At 39.3% G+C, this 21,705-nt stretch overlaps 2 protein-coding genes across 5 annotated transcripts in view; one reads left to right on the forward strand and one right to left on the reverse strand.

Moving 5' to 3' along the window:
• Nucleotides 1–9,206: 9,206 nt before the first annotated feature.
• ZBTB37 (zinc finger and BTB domain containing 37) lies at nt 9,207–21,274 on the reverse strand. The gene is made up of 4 exons (XM_060296157.1): nt 21,262–21,274; nt 18,513–19,469; nt 16,953–17,052; nt 9,207–9,695 (listed from the first exon to the last, which is right to left on the reverse strand). Exons 2-4 carry the CDS (start codon nt 19,433–19,435, stop codon nt 9,207–9,209), a joined length of 1,512 nt encoding a protein of 503 aa, XP_060152140.1. The 5' UTR covers nt 19,436–19,469; nt 21,262–21,274.
• Nucleotides 20,683–21,705, forward strand: part of CENPL (centromere protein L) — a 50,836-nt gene continuing 49,813 nt past the window's right edge. The window contains exons 1-2 of one of the 4 annotated variants that reach the window (XM_060296214.2): nt 20,683–20,722; nt 20,802–21,682. The gene's annotated coding sequence lies outside the window, so the exon portion shown is untranslated. Of the gene's footprint in view, nt 21,700–21,705 lie in introns of all 4 variants that reach the window. The other 3 variants (XM_060296218.2, XM_060296204.2, XM_060296225.1) reach the window with 3 other exon arrangements.

Here is a 21,705-nt window from a genome sequence, read left to right on the forward strand (position 1 = left end):
AATGTCCCTCTTTTATTTTTTATTTTTTATCTTTTATGGCAAAATTGCCTTACAGCGAATTAGTTATAAGGTGAAAATGCTTGCAGCAAAGTTGACTATGGCAAAGATGGTTCTAGCAAAAGTACCTAGAACCAATTTTTCATTCCCTGGGAGTATATTTTCAAAGCTTTCTCTGTCACAAAAAGCAGAATTTGAGGTACAGCAGAGTGGAAATATGGATAAAAAAGAAAATGTTAAGGCTATTTTATTTTTATTCATCAAAATTTGCCCCAATCATTATATGATAAAATCTAATTAATCCTGATGCCTAAATGAATCAAACATTCCAACCCTGGTTATTCAACTACAAATGCCGAAGTCTTTCTTTTCTCTTCCCAGAATTTTCTAGAGTCCTAAATTAAGTCTTCAGCCCTGAGTACCCCTTTTATATCCTGTATTTGTAATTCCTGAGGCCTGACCGGGAAACAGAGATCTCTTCACTATATGATAATTGGGGATGACCAGCAAGAAGCCCTCACAACTAATTCTCTAGGAAACCACTATACATGGAATGGATAGATAATACCAAACCTTTCTTCTCTTAGAAAGTGTATTCATTTGGGGATGATCATTTTTAGAGCAGAATCCATTCTCTGCCATTATTTCTTCTGAAGGAAATAAAAGTCCATTTATAAGCCAGCAGGAATTTAAATAAAGCATCCTAAATTTGACAAGTCTAACCAAAAATTGTACAAATTCAATGATTTGTTATTCTATATAACAGAAGCTGATAGCAACTGATAATTTTAAAAGATTCACAACTATAAAACTGGGCAACGGATTTTCCCATATGGAAGGTAATATAAATGGAATGAACCTATCCTTCTAGCACAAATTTGTGCCAGAGGTGGTATGGTGGCAGTAAAGATGTGTAGGATATGTAGGCAAAACTTGCAATCATCTCAAGAATATAATCCATCTAGCCACTCAATAGAAACTCCTGTTGAAACAGATATAGCAGCCATATAAACTTTCCATACCACAGGAGTTCTTGCCTATTTGTAAATTAAATACAGCTGACATCTCTAATAAATCTAGGTCTGTAACAGCAAGCTTTTTATTCCCTCTAGAGTATTTCTGGTTTAGCATAGACAGTTACTGTGGCTTCACAGGAAAAAAAAAACAAAAAACGGCAAATGCTCATAATTTGGAACTTGGAACAAAAGAAAAAATGGAAATTTTGCTATAACATAAATGAAACTCAGGGGGTGGGAAGCTAAAGAAATCTGTTCCAGGTATTTGTCTCATTCTCCTTCTAGCTCCTTTACTGACCCATGGTAGATATAAGAAATGGTTTCTATGGCACAAACAACTGACCTAAATGAACACACAAGAGTTAAGACAAATCAAAAAAACCTAATGCTACCTATAACAGATTAAAGTTGGCCCCAAATCCTTGACACATCTTCCATCAAGTGGTAAGGTATTTCCTCTCCCCTTGAATCTGGGCTGACCAGTGACTTCTTTGACCAATAGTGTATGGTGATGACTCTATGATAGCTCTGGGCCTGGCCTTGAAGAGGACTGGCATCCTCTGCCCAGCCTCTTGGAGGCCTGAGCTGCCATTTCATAACTCTGACTACTATGATGGAGAGATCAGATGGAGAGTCCCTGAGACTCCAGAGAGGGAGAGGAGGCCTGCTGGGCCTATTCTTCTAGCCCTCCCTACCAAGGTGTCAGGAATGTGAGATCATCTTGGACACTCCTGACCGGTCCAACCACCTGCTGAATACTACCAGGTGACCTGAGCTGTCACCACAGGGAGCAAGAAATTGCCTAGACAAGCCTTTCCTGAATTTCTGATTCACAACATCATGCGATATATAAAGTAGTTGCTGTTTTAAGTCACTAAGGTTTAGGATAGTTCATTACACAGCAATAGATAACTGGAATGCTATCTATCTTTTAATTTTTGCCTTGGTAGTAACTCAATCACTCATTCACAATTAGAACTACCAAATGGGTGACTCCTCTAAATTGGTGGGCAATATCCCCAGAAAAAATTCATCATTCAACATCTGCTCAGAGGTCAACGGCTTTATCTCATGAAGAAATCTTCCAATCACTTATTCCTGAATTAAAAGTTCACTAAAAGCAGTGCTGTTACTGGCTATTGTATATTCTAGTTCACTCCAACTTTATAAGTAAACAGAGTTAACACGATGTACTGGAGATAGCCTGGGCTTTGGAATCAGATAGGTAAATATTGGCTCTGCAGTTTATCCATTGTGTAATCTTGGGCTCAACAGTTTCCTCATCTATAAAATGTAGTATAATTACACCTATTAAAGGCAACATACTCTACTAAGAATGTCAAGTGTAGTGAAAGACTGCCTAGGTCAACCTCTCTGTGTCTCCATTTCTTTCTCTCTAAAGTGAGGATAATAACAGTATCTACCCTAATGGGATTGTCATAAGGATTAGATGAGTTAACGGTGAGGCACATAGAACTGTGCCTAACTCATAGTAAACACTTAAAGTCCGCTATTCTTAGTTACTACCATTACTACCTCATAGGATTATCTTGAGAATTTACTGCAATTATGTCCCTAAAGCACTTAGTATGGTTAATTCTGTCCCCTTCTTTTTGATCTTTTATCTCTGTAGTGAAAAGTGCAGGCTTTTAAAAGTATACACCAGCCTCTAACCAAGTGGGTTTAGGACTCTCAAGTATAGGAAGCCACATCTAAACTATGTCTAAGATCAATTTTGTTATACAAATTCCAAGCAGATTATCTGGTACCAAAAATTACTTAATGGAACAAAAATTTACTTAATGGAACAGATTCTCCTGTATGCTACCTACCATTTAAGATAAGTGATTTCATAGAACAGGGAACATTTTCCTATGAGATACATAGTTTGACTTCCCGCATTATGGATTGAGATTCTAAAATTCACAGTATATTAAATTGTGTTGTTGGTCATATGAGATACTGAACAAATCTCTCTCTTAACTGGGTGGTGAATTCTAGCTTCCTTAACAGGACTTACTGAGTAGACATGAAAAAAGCAAGCATTAGAAAAGTGTTTTCTTGTTTTTTTTTCCCTCAACTGCTCTGCCTTTGTAACTAAGCTTTGTTTTTAAAACTTCCACTGTTTGAGCTAATGGACCTTTCTTAATTATGTTACTATGGGAGGTATTTATTATACAGATAATGGAGAAGATGTAAGATATTTATTTATCTTATATATGCACACTGTGAATATACTGTATATTTCAGGTAATATTTGCCTTCTAAGTTATTGCTGTTCCTTACAATTGAGGGAAAAGATAGTCTGCCTACACAACAAAACTGGCTAGTCTGTACAGATATCTTGCAGGTTTTGATATCACTGTTCCTATCAACAATTACATCCTTTGGAATGTAATTAAGTCGGGTTTGAAAGTACTCAAAATATCCAACTTTGGCTTGTCCTGAGCAAGAAAACATACTTAATGCAAAGTAAAAAGACTGGCCCTGGGAAAAGCACCACTTAAGAATAAGAGTGAAAACAGACACTAAAAAGCAAAGGAGGCAAAGCAACATAAGACTGATTGATAATTATCAAAGAAGTCATAATGCTTGGCAAACGCCATTGTTTTCAACAGATTCGTATTTAAATGACATCTATTACCAAGACCTCAAATGGTGGTGGATGCAGATGATTCACTGGGCTACCTAAATACGATTTCTTTCACAAGTCCTCTACCCCAGATTCATCAGAATCCCAAATTAACCAGAAAAGCAGCACTCCAAAATCTCAAGAACTCACTATTACTATAAGTGCTCTAAGACAAAGCAGATGTCACCTAAGCAAATATTCTGGAACCTTCTAGATGAAGATTATCTATTACTTGGAGGGTGTAACATATAAAACCTACTAATATCCAACTTAGAAAAAAGGCAACTTTAAGAATAAAATGCCTACTGAAGAGGTGCCATATATGCAGCTAGGTCACTCATCCAAACTTCGTATGTCTTGGTAGAGCTCACAACAAAGTAAGAATCAAATCCACTGTATTGTATCAGCATGGCCTAGAACACTTTGCCCAGATAAATTTACCTCAGAAGTCCATGTATTGTTTCCAAATGGGGAGCAATTATATTCTCCTCTTGCAAGGAATTCTGTTTATTATCATCCTAACATTTTCCATTTTTTCCACATCTGGCATAAATAAGCTATTTGAACAGTAAGAATGAACATTCACAAATCAAATACATAATGGCCCATTACAGATTTAGAAGCATTACAAACTATAACAGAAATTGGAAGGTAGGTCTAAAAAGAACTTTAAATCTTCAGATGTTTCATTATGTTTTAAAACACTGACTTAAAAAAAAAAGGAAGATTTTGGCTTTTTACTATTCCACATGGAACAGAGTGAGTTTACTTGAGGAAATGAAGATTTATAGTAAAGGAAATGGGTAGAGGTTTCTAATCTAGAGAAACAGTACTTTAGATAAGAATCAAACCACTTATTCATAACAGAAATTAAATTTTAATACTAGTGGGAATAACTTCATTCTTGCCATCATCATCATTATGTTAACTTAGAGAAATGGCAAAACACTTATAAAAACATTACTTTTCTTACAGCACTTTAGGTAAACATGGTATTCATTTAACCCTACATTATTATGCATGGGAATTATTTTAAAAAATTACTTTCTTAAATCTGTAATTACCATCCTAAACTTTAATGCAGCTTTAAGGCAAGGACAAATCATAAGGCCTACTCTAAATGCTTTAAAGCAATGGGATTCAAGAAGGAGCACAAATGAGACAAGGATCTAGAAAAAGATGGCAACCTCTTTCAAGAAACTGATGCATATACGGCAGTATGAATTTAAAACCTCAACCAAACTATTATTATAAAGGCAAAATGGCAAGAGTGACAAATTGAGAGGCAGTGGTGTAATTGTTTCAAATCTAATTCTGGACTTGGCAAACTTTTGTTTTCAAGCTTTGCAGGCCATGTGGTCTCTGTCAAAGTACTCAACTTTGCCACTATTGCAGAAAGTAGCCATTAACAATACCAAAACGAATTGGTGTGGATTTATTCCACTATCACTTTCTTTACAGTACAGGTGACCTCAGGATTTGGCCTGGGGGCTATGGTTTGCTGAACCTTGATCTAATTACTAAATCCTAGAGATATACTTTGCTAAGGGGCATCCTCTCAAATTAAGGGATTTACCTGGTTTAATTGCTAGTTGTCCCTTCTCTAAATCTCAGCAACCAAAATACTGAATGAGTAAGTATACAGATAAGGAGAACATTTGAGGAAGAGAAAAAAAACCCACATCTGTTGCAGCTGAAAAAATAAAAACTTCTAAGATTCCAACTCCTTCCTGATTAAATGCCTTTCCACTATGACTTAGAAGACTTTTATCTTTGTTCAATTTAATTTCCTTTCCATTACCCATTGCTTTCATTTCTTTAAATTAGATCTTCCAGTCAAATAAAATATCATTTTTACCAGTTAAAACAAAATTAGTGTTAAGTAACAGCTAAAACTTTTCAAAAGTTATTTCTTGACTAAAGACTATTCAGCTATTAAGGATGATGTTCACTATTTCACTCTTCCATAAAACCACTTCCAACCAAGGCCTGATTGAACTATGAAGTTGGTAGGAAAATGGTTTATTTCTATTGTCATGCCATCTTTGGAAAACCCTGTTTCAATGATGTAGAGGGAACTGGAAACATTGAAAAAAAAAACCCAAAAAGTAACAACAAGAAAACTTCCCTTAACTACTATCTCCCTTCTTTTCCAATTTTTATCCTTCAGGAACGAATTTATTTTTACACATTCAAGATTAGATTTGACCCTCTAGTATAACGGATAGCTTGGGGGTAGTTTGCAACTCACATAAAGTAAAATTCAACTCAGTTCAGAGGTAAATATGGTTCTGAGTAAAGAGAGAACAAGTCATTAGAAAGAGCCTTCTGCCTAAGTACAGTATTACTGTTCATGCCAATGCCATATTTTAAACTGGTATCAGAGTTCTGAGAGAGAATAAAAGGTACCTCTTAGAATGAAAGCAGATTAATATATTGTCATCTCTCTTCTTTTGCTGAGAATATTGGGTAGCTCCTTTGCTATTAAGTGCTACTCAATAAATGAAAACAGTCCCAGTGTTTGCTATTTCATGGCATTAAAGTACTTAATGATGATTTAGCTCTCACTGCTAATGCTGTTCCCTTCACAAGGTGACACGTGCAAGTTAAAATTTGGTAATGAGTTTTCAGCATTAGCTAAAGTCCATTTAGTACATCCTTAAGAGAGGTATCCTCTGTGCACACACCTATATAGCTATTCATTAAGGTAGATAGAACACTACTAACTCCTATGACCCTACAGTGATGTTAGCTAAGAACTAGGACAATGTCACAGTGAACCTGGATAAGAATCTTGGATAGTTATTTAGAGTAATATCTCTTCTAACTAAAATGGGGAAACTGCTTTCAGAAACGTAAATTTGTTTAAAAGTTAGGCTGGCTTGAATTTTCATGAATTTCATGGCTCTGCCCTAGGCCAGTTAAGAGGAGAGAACCAGCAAACACGATTGTGCTGATGTGGTCCTAGATGACCGAGAAGCACTCTATTCACAGTACAGATACAGCAAAAACCTATTAGCAGTGAATAAAAAGGGAGGGGGAACCCATCAAACACTCATAGCATTTCCACATCTATCAGACAGTCCCTACTTCATTTAAAATGTTTGTTGCTAACCCTGGATGGAGTACTGACAAATGCTGCAAAGTTTCTCTTTACAGAAATTACTGCACCTCACTTTTACAATTTGGTAATAGTTTAAATAGCTCTATTTTCTCAAATAACATCTAAGAAACTAACAAAGCAATATAGAACTTTCCAGCATAATACTTCTGAAAAGTAGGATGGACTTAACAATTTTTGGTAGGCTTAAAAGCTCCATCTAAAGCAGCATATTCTGTACCTCTCACCTCCCTATTTAGTAATGGCAAAATCTGTCCACTGAAAGCATTGATTACCAGCTGAAATGTTTCCTTAAAGATTTCAGTCTAATTTCAACTCTACTTTTTCTATGCCACAGAGCATAGTTGGTCCCTAAGACGGCCCTAGGCGACAGTTTTCACCCTATCATGCTGTTGCCCATCTAAAGAGGAGAATGCCATAGTCTATGTCTTCTGAAGACAAAATACGGCTTCAAAATAATGTTTAAGGGTAGGCTCTAATCAAATGGTAGCATTATTGCATTCCTATTAAAAGATGCATTGTTTTTCCAGAAGAAAAAATAACCGTTCATTAGTGATACGGTGCAGCTGTATATGTATGTACAGGTCTCAGATTGCTTAAGAATTACCCTTTGCATTCTAACTTCCTATCATCAAAGCAACGCCATTCTTTCCTACCCACTTTTTCACATACCCAAGCAGTCTCAGGAAGGGAGCACACTACTAATGTTCTCACAAATGGCTCACCACCAGTTCAGGCATGATCAGCCCCTCTCCCAAATCTCTTTTACAATCATCTATGCCCCTGCACCAAAACAATTTCTTAAACCACTACATATTTAAATACTCTGTAAAAAATTAATGATCAATTAAGAGAAGCTACAGATTTTTCTCTTTTCTATTTGCACTGTAACTTGTAAGCATCTACTTGCCTGCATCCCTTAATAATCCTCCTTCATTCTCTGCACGCAAGACAGGGCATCTAAAGCTCTACATGTTCGGTAAATTCTTTCTGACTCTCAGTGCTGGATTAAGAATCTCAGAAATACCCAGAATTACCAAAAAGGTCCCTTGAAGTCTTAAAAATCTTAGGAATGATTAAGTAACCAAACCTGATCAAAATCAATCCCTTGATCAATTTATTGCAACATGATTGTGCATGATGTTTTCTGGTAAATGCCCTGTAGTGTATTATTAAAAAGCAAAGCTCTTGGAGTCACCAGCAATTTGCTGATGGTTGGTTTACGAATTACTAAGTTTGCAGACGCAAGACACGGATTTAGTGAGGTTCTTCTATTGGACTGAAAATATAAACTATCACATATGTAGAAGGAAATGGAACTGTAGTTGCAGTAAGAAGCATAATATTGAATTTCTACAACCACAATATTGCGAAAAAAGTGTGTTTAAAATGTCATATAAAAGTTATCAAATATGGAGACCTGTGGATTTAAAAATACAATCCAGGCTCATTTCACTGTAAAGTGACATTTTTGATGCATAATATTGCTGTTATGTGAAGCTAGGAGCCGAAGAGGCTGGATGAAACTTTGGTAGTCAGCCTTACGCGTTCACTCATCTGGACTAGAGCCATTTCCTAACACCTTAAGATATATAAGCACTATGGCTTACAAATACCAATCAGGAAGTTGCAGTACAGCTGCCTCTGTGCTGTTCGATAATTGCAGAGCAAAAACACTTCCTTCCCTGCTCCCCCCTTCCTCAACACAACACCCAGGCCCCAAATGCAGAACTACATATTGCAAACACTTTGCTGCTCATTTCACTTCCAGGTGCCTAAAGTGCTTCAGGTGATGCTGCCCATTAGAATACTGCTCCAAGATGGCTGCATACATGAAACAATCAGGCAAAGTATCAGACGCCTTGTCAGGGCAAAGATTAATCTAATCTTTCAAAACAAAAAGAACCACTGGGATTCTTTTTTTTTTTTTTTCCCCCTTCTTGAGATAAGAAACTGCATGTTCTGGCAGGGAAGGAAGAAGAGAAATTCCCCCTCATCATCACCATCATGATTACTTCCTTCTCTCTTGTGGCTGGCTGGTTCAGATGACCAAGGCTCCTGCTTCATTTTTCAGATCTGGGCAATTACAGCCACCAGGGTGATATGGACCAAAGTACAGTGTTCAAACATGACTGGTAGATAAATGATCACTTATCATTGTTTTGTTAAAAAAATTTTTTTTTTTATAAAGTTAACAAACCAAGGCTGTTGATCCCTGAATTAGAAAGTTGATTTGCTTGATTATTTTCCAAAGTGTGAGGTGGGAAGAAAGAGGGGAAGAGCCTCTAGTGCTTTTGTGTATGTTGCTGATACAACATCTTGCTAACATCTTCTGATCTGGTGTTGTGGCATTTTGTGAATCTAAGTACCAGCCCATGGCCGTGATGCTGGTTACTTACGGCCCAAAGGGGAAGAGAGTCTGCCCCACCTCCTCGCTGTTTCAATCTGGCCCAGTAGTGGACACAGAGCCCTGGGCAGTTTCCCCAGAAGCAACTGTCTCTTCTTGTGAAGGTGACTCTTCCTCGGCTTGTCCCCGAGATGTGACAGTTGTTTCAGGGGAGATGCTATGAGGCCCCTCCAGGGGTATACAGCCAGGGTGGTTTTTGCGAAAGTGCTGATTCAAGATGGCCTGGAAGGGGAAACTTTTGCCACAAACATGACAGTGAAAGGGCTTGTTGCCTGTGTGCTTGCGGATGTGATACTCCAGCTGATCTTTCCGGGTATATTTCTTGCCACACATGCGGCAGACGAATGGTGTAATCCCCATGTGCAGGCGCATGTGGCGGTCCAGGCTCCCCTTCTGGTTGAAAGATTTGGCGCAGTAGATACAGGTGAGACGGGGGTTATACCGGAACCACCGCTCAGATACTTCCTGCTCTCGGAGATACTCCACATAGCCACTTACTCCCATCATTGCTGACTCTTCTACCTGTACCAGGTGAGGACAATAAGAAAGAATATGTATTATTACGTATATAGAGTAAAAGACATCAAATCTATTTTTACCTCTGTTACTTAGCTATATGCCTATTTTTTGTAGCGATCCAAATAGGAAATTAATTACTATGAAAAAGTAAAGATGTTAAGATAGAAATTAAAAAAAAAAATCGAGGCCACTCTATTCCATTACCATAAAAGAACAGGACAGCTGAGTTACTTTCTTGCTGAAAAACTGCATGCTTATTAAACCCCTGCTGAATGTTTAATTTGTGGTGGTACGAGAATCTAAGCCCACTAATACCATCCATTTGGACTCTAATTTGCAATTATAGTCTAGACAATCAGGTAGGTACTTAGGCAATGTTGGCAACTTAGGCAACTTTCTGTGATGATGGAAATACTTGATAATCCACACCACCTAATACAGTTGCCACCAGGCACATGTGGCTATTAAGCATGTGTAATTTGCTAGTGTGACTGAGGAACTGAATTTTTCATTTTAATTGCTTTCAGTTAACTAAAATTTAAATTTAAATAGCCACATGTGACATGGCTAATGGCTACTATATCGGATAGTACAGAATACATTATGGCAAGCACATTATAAATCATATTTATGGCATTATCATTAATACTAAAATTTAACCCAACAGTAACTAGCTTTATAAAAATGTATATAATTTGTAGGTGACAGTATTCCTTTTTACCCCAAAATATTTTAGTACCACACCAACACATTTTCTTCATTCTAAAGACTAATAAAAGTTTAACTGACCTCAGAGAAAACTGGCAAAAGAGCTGGGAAAGGAAACTAGGCTGAGATATGAATTTACTAACTTGGTTATTCCCTCCTATAACCTCTTCACAATTTGATACTCAGTAAGTATTTACTGAGTGACTATTGTCCACCAAATACAATGACAGGTGCCACAGAGAAAGAAGTACAAGACTTGGTTTCTGGGACCTCCCTGCTGGTGCCGTGGATAAGACTCCGTGCTCCCAATGCAGGGGGCCCGGGTTCAATCCCTGGTCAGGGAACTAGATCCAACACACATGCTGCAACTAAGAGTTTGCATGCCACAACTAAGGAGCCAGACTGCTGCAACTAAGGAGCCGCCAAGCCACAGTTAAGGAGCTCTGGAGCCGAAACTAAGACCTGGCACAACCAAAATAAATAAATAAGTAAATAAGTTAAAAAAAAAAGTCACCAAAAAAAAAAAAAAAAGACTTGGTTTCTGATTTTGCCCTCTGAACAAAAAGATGAAACTTCTGAACAAAAAGCAGACAAAATCAAAGTAGGAGAAATACATATTCCTAATGATGTTGCTAATTCACTTTTCAAACTGATTATAGTAAAGGTAAGTGTCCTTAAAATACACTGCACAGAAGTATTATCATCTAATTTTACATACCTATTATTTGTAGTGGTTTGATTTAAACAGATTATTAAAAGTAAAGAGAGGGCTTCCCTGGTGGCACAGTGGTTAAGAATCCGCCTGCCAATGCAGGGGACACAGGTTCGAGCCTTGGTCCAGGAAGATCCCACATGCCACAGAGCAACTAAGCCTGTGCGCAACTACTGTGCTCTACTACTGTGCTCTAGAGCCCGCGAGCCACAACTACTGAGCCTGCGCTATAGAGCCCACACACCGCAACTATTGAAGCCTGCGCGCCTAGAGCCCGTGCTCACAACAAGAGAAGCCACCGCAATGAGAAGCCCGCGCACCGCAACGAAGAGTAGCCCCCACTTGACGCAATTAAAGAAAGCCCGCGTGCAGCAACGAAGACCCAATGCAGCCAAAAATAAATAAAGAGAATAATCTGTGAGTTATATTCCTCCAATTTCTCTTAGTTTATAAAGTATCTCCCCACTAAGTTAAATTTCTTGCATTGAAATAAAATTCCTCAAGACATAAAAAAAGCAATTATTATAAAAGTAGCATTAAAACTCTGCTATTGTTACTTAGATTACTAACCCTTTACATCATTGCAAAATAAATGCTTTCGTTTTCTGATTTAATTTCTTTTTTAATGAAGGGAAAATGATACAGTTTAAAACTTTTTATTACGTTTTAGACACAACAGTGTGTTGACTCCTCATCACCCAACAATTATCAACACATGAACAATTTTGTTTTTTCTTTACCCTCACCTACTTCTCTCCTTTTTCATATTATTTTTGAAGAAAATCCCAGACATAATTTCATACATATTCTAGTATGCATTTCTAAGAGACGAGGATTCTTTTTTCTTAATGTAATCGAAATACCACTATCGCACCTAAAAAAACCACAATAATTCCTTAATATCAATTAGCTAAGACCTTAATTTTGTTTTACTTAATCTGAACATGAACAATCTAAATAGTCAAAATATTTAACATATGAAATAAACATGGTTTCCTCCTATCTGAAAGCTGGGAGGGAGAGGGAACAATATATTCCTTTGAATGAATAATTTAAAAATCTTGAATTTATAAATCCTTTGCATTCAAAATTCTATATTAAAATGTCACCATTCATAAATTTCTGATTTATTTAGCCTGCTGACTTCTAAAGTTCTTGTGTGCATGGGTGTATATAGCACATATGTTTTTTATGTATAATGTTTTGAGTAAAAAGCTTATATACACATACACACACACACAAAATACATATATAGGGGCTTCCCTGGTGGTCCAGTGGTTAAGATTCTGCGCTTCCACTGCAGGAGGCATGGGTTCAAGCCCTGGTAAGGGAACTAAGATCCTACGTGATGTGCGGCATGGCCAAAAAAAGAAAAAAACAAAAACAAAAATACACACACACACACACACAAATATATATGAGCATTTTATTTATTTATTTATTTTTTGGCCGCACAGCATGTGGGATCTTAGTTCCCTGACCAGGGATGGAACCTGTGCCCCCTGCATTGGAAGCACAAAGCCTTAACCACTGGACCTCTAGGGAAGTCCCTATATAAGCATTTTAAATATATAGGAGAAAATTCCATACGTGTAGCAGAGATAAAGTACAATGCAAAGAGGAGAATATGTAAAAGTTGACTGGATTAAATGGAGAAAAATGAATCTAATTAGCAAATAATCTTATACCCTTTCTTGAATATCTAAAAATGTGTGTTGTCTCCTTTCACACGTTAGCTAACAATGCTCTTCAGTATTTCCAACAGAATAGAGGTGGTTCTCAGCAGGTTTGGGAAGCAGTATGAGGTCAAGCATTGAATGGTAAGGCTTTAGATGATTTCTGATTTATTTCATATAACATTTCTTTCTGCTCCAATTCCCTGGATAATCAAAACTGAACTCACATAAAGAATGAGGGATTGGGACCTCCCTGGTGGCGCAGTGGTTAAGAATCCACCAGCTAATACAGGGGACATGGGTTCGATTCCTGGTCCGGAAAGATCCTACATGCTGTGGAGCAACTAAGCCCTTGCACCACAACTATTGAGCCTGCGCTCTAGAGCCCGCAAACCACAACTACTGAAGCCCCCACACCACAACTACTGAAGCTCGTGCGCCTAGAGCCTGTGCTCCGCAACGAGAAGCCACCGAAATAAGACGCCTGTACACCACAAGAAGAGTAGCCCCCACTCGCCACAGCTAGAGAGAGCCTGCGCGCAGCAACGATGACCCAACACAGCCAAAAATAATAATAATAATAATGAGGGATTATCCCACTAAAAGGTCCTGGGTGACCATGGGCAGAGCATAGAATAACTTCTCTGAGGTTTAGTTTCCCCATCCATAAAATAAAAATGTTAGAATATGTTTTGCCAATTCCACTGGATTCTCATGGGAATCAAATATGATAATAATTCCTTGAGATATCCCTGAATGCCTGATGTTATACTTTACAGAAATTAAGGGTGCTGGAACCTGGGTTCAAACCTGCATCCTACTTACTGTTCGACTTTGAGCAAGTTATTTAACTACTCTGTGCATCAGTTTCTTCATCTGTAAAACAAATATAATTAGCATCTGCCTTATAGGTTGCTATGAGCGTTGAATGAAAGTGCTTAATGTAGCTCAATAAATGTTAGCTATTATTAAACATTACAAAAATTCACAATATTATTCATAATCTTGAGGATACCTATTCCCTAAAAAAAACTGCCTAACTTTAAGGAAAACAATGTCATAGCAGTATTATCCACAAACAGAAAGTGAATGTATTTTATTTATCTGTCATGAACCATAATCAGAAAACTCACACATTATGATCAATTTCACCTAAAAATTATTGCAATAAAATTGCAATAGGGCTTCCCTGGTGGCGCAGTGGTTGAGAGTCCGCCTGCCGAAGCAGGGGACACGGATTCGTGCCCCGGTCCGGGAAGATCCCACATGCTGCAGAGCGGCTGGGCCCGTGAGCCATAGCCGCTGAGCCTGCGCGTCTGGAGCCTGTGCTCCGCAACGGGAGCGGCCACAACAGTGAGAGGCGTGCATAGCACAACAAAAAATAAAATAAAATAAATTGCAATAAAAGAGCAAATAAATGAGCATAAAATGTAGATTAGGTCCTTGTCAAAGGTAACAATGTATCTTTGGCAGTTTTATTCCTTTATACTCTAAAAGAAGCAAGGACAAAAATGGCTGCCTCCTGGTTCTCTTCGTCAGGAAGAAGTGGATCATTTCACTTCTCCCAGTTGGCAATTCCCTACTAGATTGTAAACTCTGTAAGCACAGGGATAATTCTATATTGCCTAATATGCCAGGACTTGACAGTGCCTGATATGTAGCTGGTGTTCAAAAACTATTTTTTAAATGAATTATTCCATACAATGAGTAAATTCCATATAAATGAATGCTTCCCGTATTTTCTAAAACAAATACCAGTCTAGATTCTTGACATGGCCTTCACTGCTGTCCACAATCCTAATCTTCAGTTACTAATCAGAGACTAAAAGAACTGAAGGGACTTATCTGATTGGTGCATTAATTTTATTTAAATATCTCCCAAACTGAGGACTTCACAGGGAACTAAATAACTCCTTATTTAGTAGTTGTCTCTTTATTGGGCACCTATTCAGTAATCTTAGCTACTCAAAACTACTTAGAGCTAAAACAACTCCCATTTAGTGGGCACCTGATAAGACAATGTCAGATACTAAGATTAGAAAATGTGGGCTCTGCTCTCAAGGAGATTTCAATCTAGAAGGAGACAAATTAATGTAAATAAGAAAAGAATAATTTATATGAGTCAGTAGAGAATTAGGAAAAAATTATATGGTACCATGTATAAATGCTACAGTGGTTTAAGAAGGGGAGATCAAAGAGGACTAGGCTAGTTAGGACAGAAGGAACTAGGAGTTAGGCCTTGCGTGGACTCAGACACCTGGGAAGAACAGAGTATTCCAGACTCAAGGTGCAGAGACAGAAGTCTGATGGAGTTCCGAGGTACAAAGTCTGCCTGTTTGGGACAGTTAATGCTGATGAATGGTGAGAAAAGCTGGGTTAGAAAGATTATAAATTACTTGGAAAATTAGACCAAGTATTTTAACCTTCATGTGGTAGAAAAAGGAAAAAGCCAAGAATATTTCGAATAAAGGAGTGACCTTAAGTATTCTGTTCCAGTTAAATCACCCTTATAATCAAGAAGCTCTTCAAGCCTACCAAAATTTGTTTTTACTACAATGTAAGTCCATGTCCTGTTTTGGTTCTATGTGGTGGGAAAAAAATAACTGGTGAGTAGACTCGTCATAATAAACTTTCCATGTTAAGACAGCGGTCCCCAACCTTTTTGGCACCAGGGACCGTTTCATGGAAGACAATTTTTCCACTGACAATGGGGAGCCGCTACTGGTCCGAGGCCTGGGGGTTGGGGACCCCTGTGTTAAGGCATATATTAACTCATCTCTTAATAGCAATTGCAGACAATACCACTTATCTCCTATTTCTTTACAGCCTGTACCTTCTGCTTCAGTCAGGTAAACAACCTTGTAGAATTCCAATTTTTGTCCCTATCCTAACTATATGTGGAATAAGTCATCTCTTTCTAACTACTTTAAAAACCACACTTAAACTCCCCTGAGTAACACTTTCCTTAAGTGGATATTGATTCCTGTAACTGCCTTTTAAGCACTCCTACTCCCACAACACAGTTACTTAAGTCTATATAGCCTTATCTATATGTGCTTTGTGTATTTGTTAGTCTGTCTTATGCCCACATTAAGTTGTAAGGTCTGTCTCATTGCTGTATTTATTTTCACAATAGTTACCGTCACATAGGTCACAGAGTCATCACATTTTATTTGAGAGATGAAGAGAAGAAGGGCCCTAATAATATGAGTAAACTTACTTTTCCTCCAAGCTCCTAACACTTTCTCTCACACCTTATTAAAACTAAAAAATTCTCCTATAATGGTTGCAGTTCCTTTTCTGATACCAAACAGCATGATAATATACAAGTAAATACAGTTTATAACAATGTCTTAACTGCTGTTACTATACTATATACACAATAAACATCTAGTGGTTTAGATAAAAATTAAACAAGATACTATCAGTATAGTGCAGAAGATAAAAAATTAGCTACGCAATCTTAATCCACCAGTGTTTCCTTTTAAAGGGCCACAGTGTTTACAATTTATTGTGTTCTACTTGGTGAGTTCACCAACTTTTTAAAAATCAATCTTCAATGATAAACACCTGTGAGAAAAAACCAAAAATATCAACCAACTACATACTTATACTACTTGCTAAAAAGAGTTGCAAATAAAATAGAAGACATCATTCCTATCCTTTCTAGAACATTTTAGTCTAACAGGACATTTAGGAAGAAAATAAATGAAAGGATACAAGCATACTAAAAAGCAAACAGGACACAAAAATGCATAAGCAATTCATTTACAAATCTACAATACTATATAAACTAATAATTATGTAGTCTTATATCCACACATGTACAAAATCAAACTCTCTCCATCCCAGGTCCTACATTAGCTGCATGTAGTTTTCAGAGGTTATTTTTATTACTCTTAGGACTATAGACTGGCTCCTATAATCAGGAAAGAGTTTCACAATCTTATCCTTTTCTACTTCCCCAAATCTGCTGACACCAAAAGTGTATTTCCTGCATGCTCACAAGCAAGAATAAAGAGAAAAGTAATCATATACAGTATTTATTAAACAAGACCAATGTTACCTCTCCTACATCTTTCCTTTCTTATTCATTATACTATGTTCACACACAGTGGCAATTTCTTCAACCACTGCAGCAGTTCTAAATCCACAACTACATACCTGGGAGCTGGGTTGCTTAGGCTCATCCATTCTCCCAGGAGACTCACTTCTGGCTCTGTGTCTCTCCGTCAAGGGAACAACACTGCCGGAGGGGCTAAATCTGTTGGAAGAAGAGCACAAAGGGGACTAATACAAAAGTAGTGTCAAAAGTAGTGTCAAAATGGTGATGTCTGCCTCCTTTATCCCATAGTCTAGGAAGGCGGAACAAACTGAACAACAGATTTCTAAGAAGTCCTTTCATGGAGCCAATACAGAATCATACATGAAATAAGAAAAGCTTGCCCTAGTAAATTTAAGAAATACAAAATGATGCAGCCAATATGACCTGGTGAATCTAAGGCTAAATATAAACTTCTATCCTTATATAAGTACCAGAAGACCAAAAAAGAAAAAATTAAAACTGGGTCTGTAATTTTGTTTCTTCTATATAACTTTTAGGTTCTTGGTTGATCCTTTCCCCAAGCCCCATGATAATTTTTTATATATTTCAGACTGTTGACGTAGATCATGAAGATCAAAAATCTTTGCATTTAAGCTATTATTTCTGATACAGTTCTAAGATGGGGGGGACAACAGTGCTAACATAGGGTGACAATAAGTATTATGCTCAAGAATATTTTAACTATTAAGGACACAAGAAGGAAAATACCCTAATCAAGACCAACTTAAATGGATACAGTATATACTCTCTGAATTTCTGTGACACACTTGTCTCTCAAGACCAGATGCGAACCAAAATCATAGCTTATTTAGTTATCACTGTTCATACAATTTTAAATTTTTAAGAAAGGAAAAGAATATTACCCATCTTAGTTGGTAATATTTCTTTCAATTGAGACTTTCTTCCAATTTACTTAGATTAAAATTATTGTTATTTCCCCCCAAAGAAATGTTCTAACGACTGCAATGCATTAGAAAGCGAAAAATGGGGCATGGGGCATAGGGCATAGTAGCACTGGTGAAAAAAAGAAACTGTCAGGTTTGTGGTAGCAGCTGTCCTCAATGACAAAACAGAAAAAATGTCATCAAATGACAAGTGAAAAAAAAGGAATGAAAAACACCCAAAAAGCTTTTCTTTAGAATTACTGTGATTACACTAAAAAGAACAATCACTGCTGGTACCATATTTCGTCTAATTTGGTAGATGGGGGCAAAGAAAAGTAAACAGTGCTACAAAGGAATGCGAAACTTCCAGAGGCCACCTACCTGTGTGAGAACATACCAAGGAAGGGCAATGCTGTCAGATTCCCAGCTGATGACCAGCTCTCTTCCTGGAATTCCGAAGAAACCCTGGCAATTACTGATCCTAGTGTGACTGCAGATGCTATTCTGATTCATGAAGTGTCTAATTTTACCATAATTCTTACAACACTGTGAATACTTCAGGACTAGGAGCTTCCTGCTTTAAAAAAATTAGACTGCAAGTCTTTTGGCACACTTCCAGTTTCCCCAACACAAACTCTAAGAACATCAAGTAAGGAAGATACTCTTTGTATCACACAGAGGACCTGCTTTAATTATGTCTGCACAACAGCCATTAGATGGGCAAACAAAACTTACCTGTCAATTTCACTGCTTGTTGGCCTAGCCACCTTGGCTCCTGAAGATCCTAACATGTAATTTTCCTGTCCTACAGAACCATGGCCTGTGGTGTCAATCACCATGGCTGTGACTTCCTCTGCACTACTCCCATCTTCTCCGGAAGGCTGATTCTCAGGCCCAAGCCACTCTTCTAGATTTTCAGTTTTGATGTGTACTGCTCCAAGAACTCTAACTTCATCATCACTCCGGGCCCCTCGGTCTGCTACTCCTGTCTCCACGTACCACTGTCCTGCTCGGTTGATCCGAAGAATGGGCTCCCGGCTCTCTACATCAGAACTCTGTTCAATTATCTGAGGGCTGGTGGACTCCTCAGGAGGACTGAGCTCCCTGATATCCAGCACAGCACTAACCTGACCTCGCCGGTTTCCCTTTGGGGTATTATGTCGGGGGCTAAGGGAGCGGTTCAGATTTGGTGTAACTCTGTGAGACTCTGGAGGTCCCTCTGGGTGCTTTGTCCTTGTTTGACTTAATTCAGCTTCAACCTCAGCCACATTGATTTTGAAATGAATGCCCTCCAGGATCTGTGTACATTTGTCTATAATATGCTGCATCTGCAGAAAACTGGCAGCTGTCAGGTAGCTGATGATATCTGCCAGTTGCAGGCATATCCGCCCCGTATAACAGAAAGAAAGGAGCTGTTCAAAAACAGTAGGGTTCTTTATGACTGAAATGGAGACAGTACTCATCTCATTCAAGGACATGTGATCTCGGAAATAGGGGGAGCTGGCAGCCAGTACCACTTTGTGAGCCCGAAAAGCTTGTCCTTGCACGTTGACCACGATGTCACAGAGACGGCCCTGCATGCGCAGCTGGTTTAGATGGCTCAGGACAGAGTTGCTGAAGTCAGGGATCTCCAGTTGTATGTTCCCACTCTTCTCCATGGTCGTGCCTGAGGGTGTAGGCAGGCATTCAACCCTGCTGAAAGAGGAAAGGAACTGTCCTTAGTAATTATAACCAGTCCCTTCAGGCTTTCCAATTCACACCTATTTAAAAATATTATCTGGTAAAATTTCAAAATCTCCAAATAAATAGAGATACTTTCCTTATGTTTAAACATGGAAAAGAAATACCAACAGGTTTAGTAGTTTAGGTTTCACAGCAAGGCACCATTAAAACCAAAAAGTGATTGTTAGACTTCTAAAAATTCAAGGTATGCCCACATTTTCCTTATTAACAAGCTATATAACATCAAAACTGAAGTTCAACAGAATAGAGGGGGTAAAAAAAAGCAGTGTGACAATTTTTATTTACTAAGTGTTAATCATAAGGTATTTGCACACAATATAAAATGCGGTGACAAGTTTTCTTTGGAGAAGGAAAGAAACTTTTAGAATAAATGTAATTATACACATGTGGGCTGATTAGATACCCTTAATATTTTACTACTTGATGCATGAGTTATGTTCATTATTTTATAAAGTGACTAATATCCCTCCTGAATATGTCATTATTTCTAAGCTGAAGGGTCAGAGCTCCCCACAGAAAGGCTTTGGGTTTAGGACTTGGAGGTAAACTCTAGGTTATGAAAAACTCCAAGTTGTGTCAGGACTCAAATGCAGAGAACTTGAAGAAGTTCACTCGCAGGATTAGGTAAAGGTAGATAAGTCTGCCTCTATCTAAATTCAAAGTTGGAAATTTCAGGGTGGTAATGATACTTTGATTCTGAAATTTAGTTCCCCAAAGCTGGTGAAAAACAGAGCATTTACCAAGTATGGCCAGTATTTTTACATTAAAAGATTTTTGAAAAGTTGCTGAAACACTAAGCCTGTAACTGCATCCAACAGTCTTCATTGGTTGAGAGTAGTCTGTATAAATCCCATTAGAAAGACACTGACTTGAGCATACACAGTTACCTAAGACCTGAAACTTCAGGAACTTATCTGGACAAGCTCACAGTTGCCCTGCATTTACCACACACTTATCAGTAAATAGGGAAGTGTATACACTGCTTTCAAGAACCAACTTTAGCCAATCTGACCTTTTTCCAAAGCGTTTTTGTTTGTTTTGAAACTTTTAATCCAATAAGAGCCTCTGTCGATGCCATCATGAATTCAGATGTTTATTTTGGAGCCTACACCAGCGCCTTTTTTGTTTGCTCTTCCCGTCAATTCCCCAGTGAGGAGGAAGCCCCTGGAGTAAGGTCTTTCTCTACCGTCGGCACTGGAGGGGTGAGAGCTGTAAGAGGGAGAATCGGGAACTGCATGGGGTTGGCCACTCCGGTACTTGAGTGGCTTTCGTCCGCGTTAGGAAGCATGGGGAACGGGGAAAAAGCAGAGGGGCGAAATGTCACCGAGGAGCGGGGGCGGAGAGGGCAGCAAGGCGTGCGGCCGGGAAGCGAGCAATCAGGTGAGGGTAGAGGACCGGGAAGGGGGCGGCGCCCCGGGACCCTGTCCAGGCGGTAGGCGTAAGCGGGCGGGGAGCTGCCTAGAGGTGGGTGTGTGTATCTGGGTGTGTCCGGGCTGCCGTTGGGGAGGGGGCTGCCCATCCCGGGGTCCTGAGGGAGGGGCCCACGAGGGGGCGGGTCCGGCAGCTCAGCCCGGCCCGGGGCCAAGCGGGTGGAAGGTCTCCGGGTGCCTTGAGGCGGGGTGGAGGGAGATGGCTGAGCGCCCCAGGAGCAGGCTGCGGCGGAGACCGGGCGAGGCGGCCCCAGTGCAGGGCAGCGGGACTGCTGTGCGGGGCCCGAGCCCAGTCAAGGAGCAGCACCTACCTCCGGGGGTGGAAATGGGCCGGAATGGGCCGGAACACCGTCCCGGAAGTGAAACCCCCCACCCCCTCCCCCGGAGCGGGCGACGTGCCGGAAGGAAATCGCTCACCCTTACACCGCCCCCCTTCCCCCTCCCCAGCGCTTTCCGTCCCTCGCGCCCCCTCCCCTCTCTTCCCCTCCTCCTCAGTCCGTAGGAGGGTGGGGAGCCCTGCATCACGTGGGCGGTCGTGTCCCCGCCCCGGGGTGCGGCCAGGGGGCGGGGCCTAGGGGCGGGCTTAGAGGACTGGACGGAGGTGCTGCTGAAGGAGGAAGAGAATGAGAGGGGGAGGAGTTGAAGCCGACGCTGGCGGAGAGTCTGCGTCATGACGTCATGGAATAGAATCCTTATATACAGGCGCCTGGACGCCATCTCGGTCTTTAGAAGGTACGAGATGGCTTTTGGTATGT

Source organism: Globicephala melas, chromosome 1 (genome assembly GCF_963455315.2).
Source record: "Globicephala melas chromosome 1, mGloMel1.2, whole genome shotgun sequence".
Lineage (NCBI taxonomy): Eukaryota > Metazoa > Chordata > Mammalia > Artiodactyla > Delphinidae > Globicephala > Globicephala melas.

Bases quoted from the DNA above. Each gene is read 5' to 3' on its own strand.
- ZBTB37 (XM_060296157.1), bottom strand. From the start codon at position 19,435: ATGGAGAAGAGTGGGAACATACAACTGGAGATCCCTGACTTCAGCAAC. The intron at 17,053-18,512 runs GTAAGTTTTGTT...TTCTTCCAACAG, and splicing joins ACAAGCAGTGAAATTGACAG to ATTTAGCCCCTCCGGCAGTG. The intron at 9,696-16,952 runs GTATGTAGTTGT...CACCTGGTACAG, and splicing joins CTAAGCAACCCAGCTCCCAG to GTAGAAGAGTCAGCAATGAT.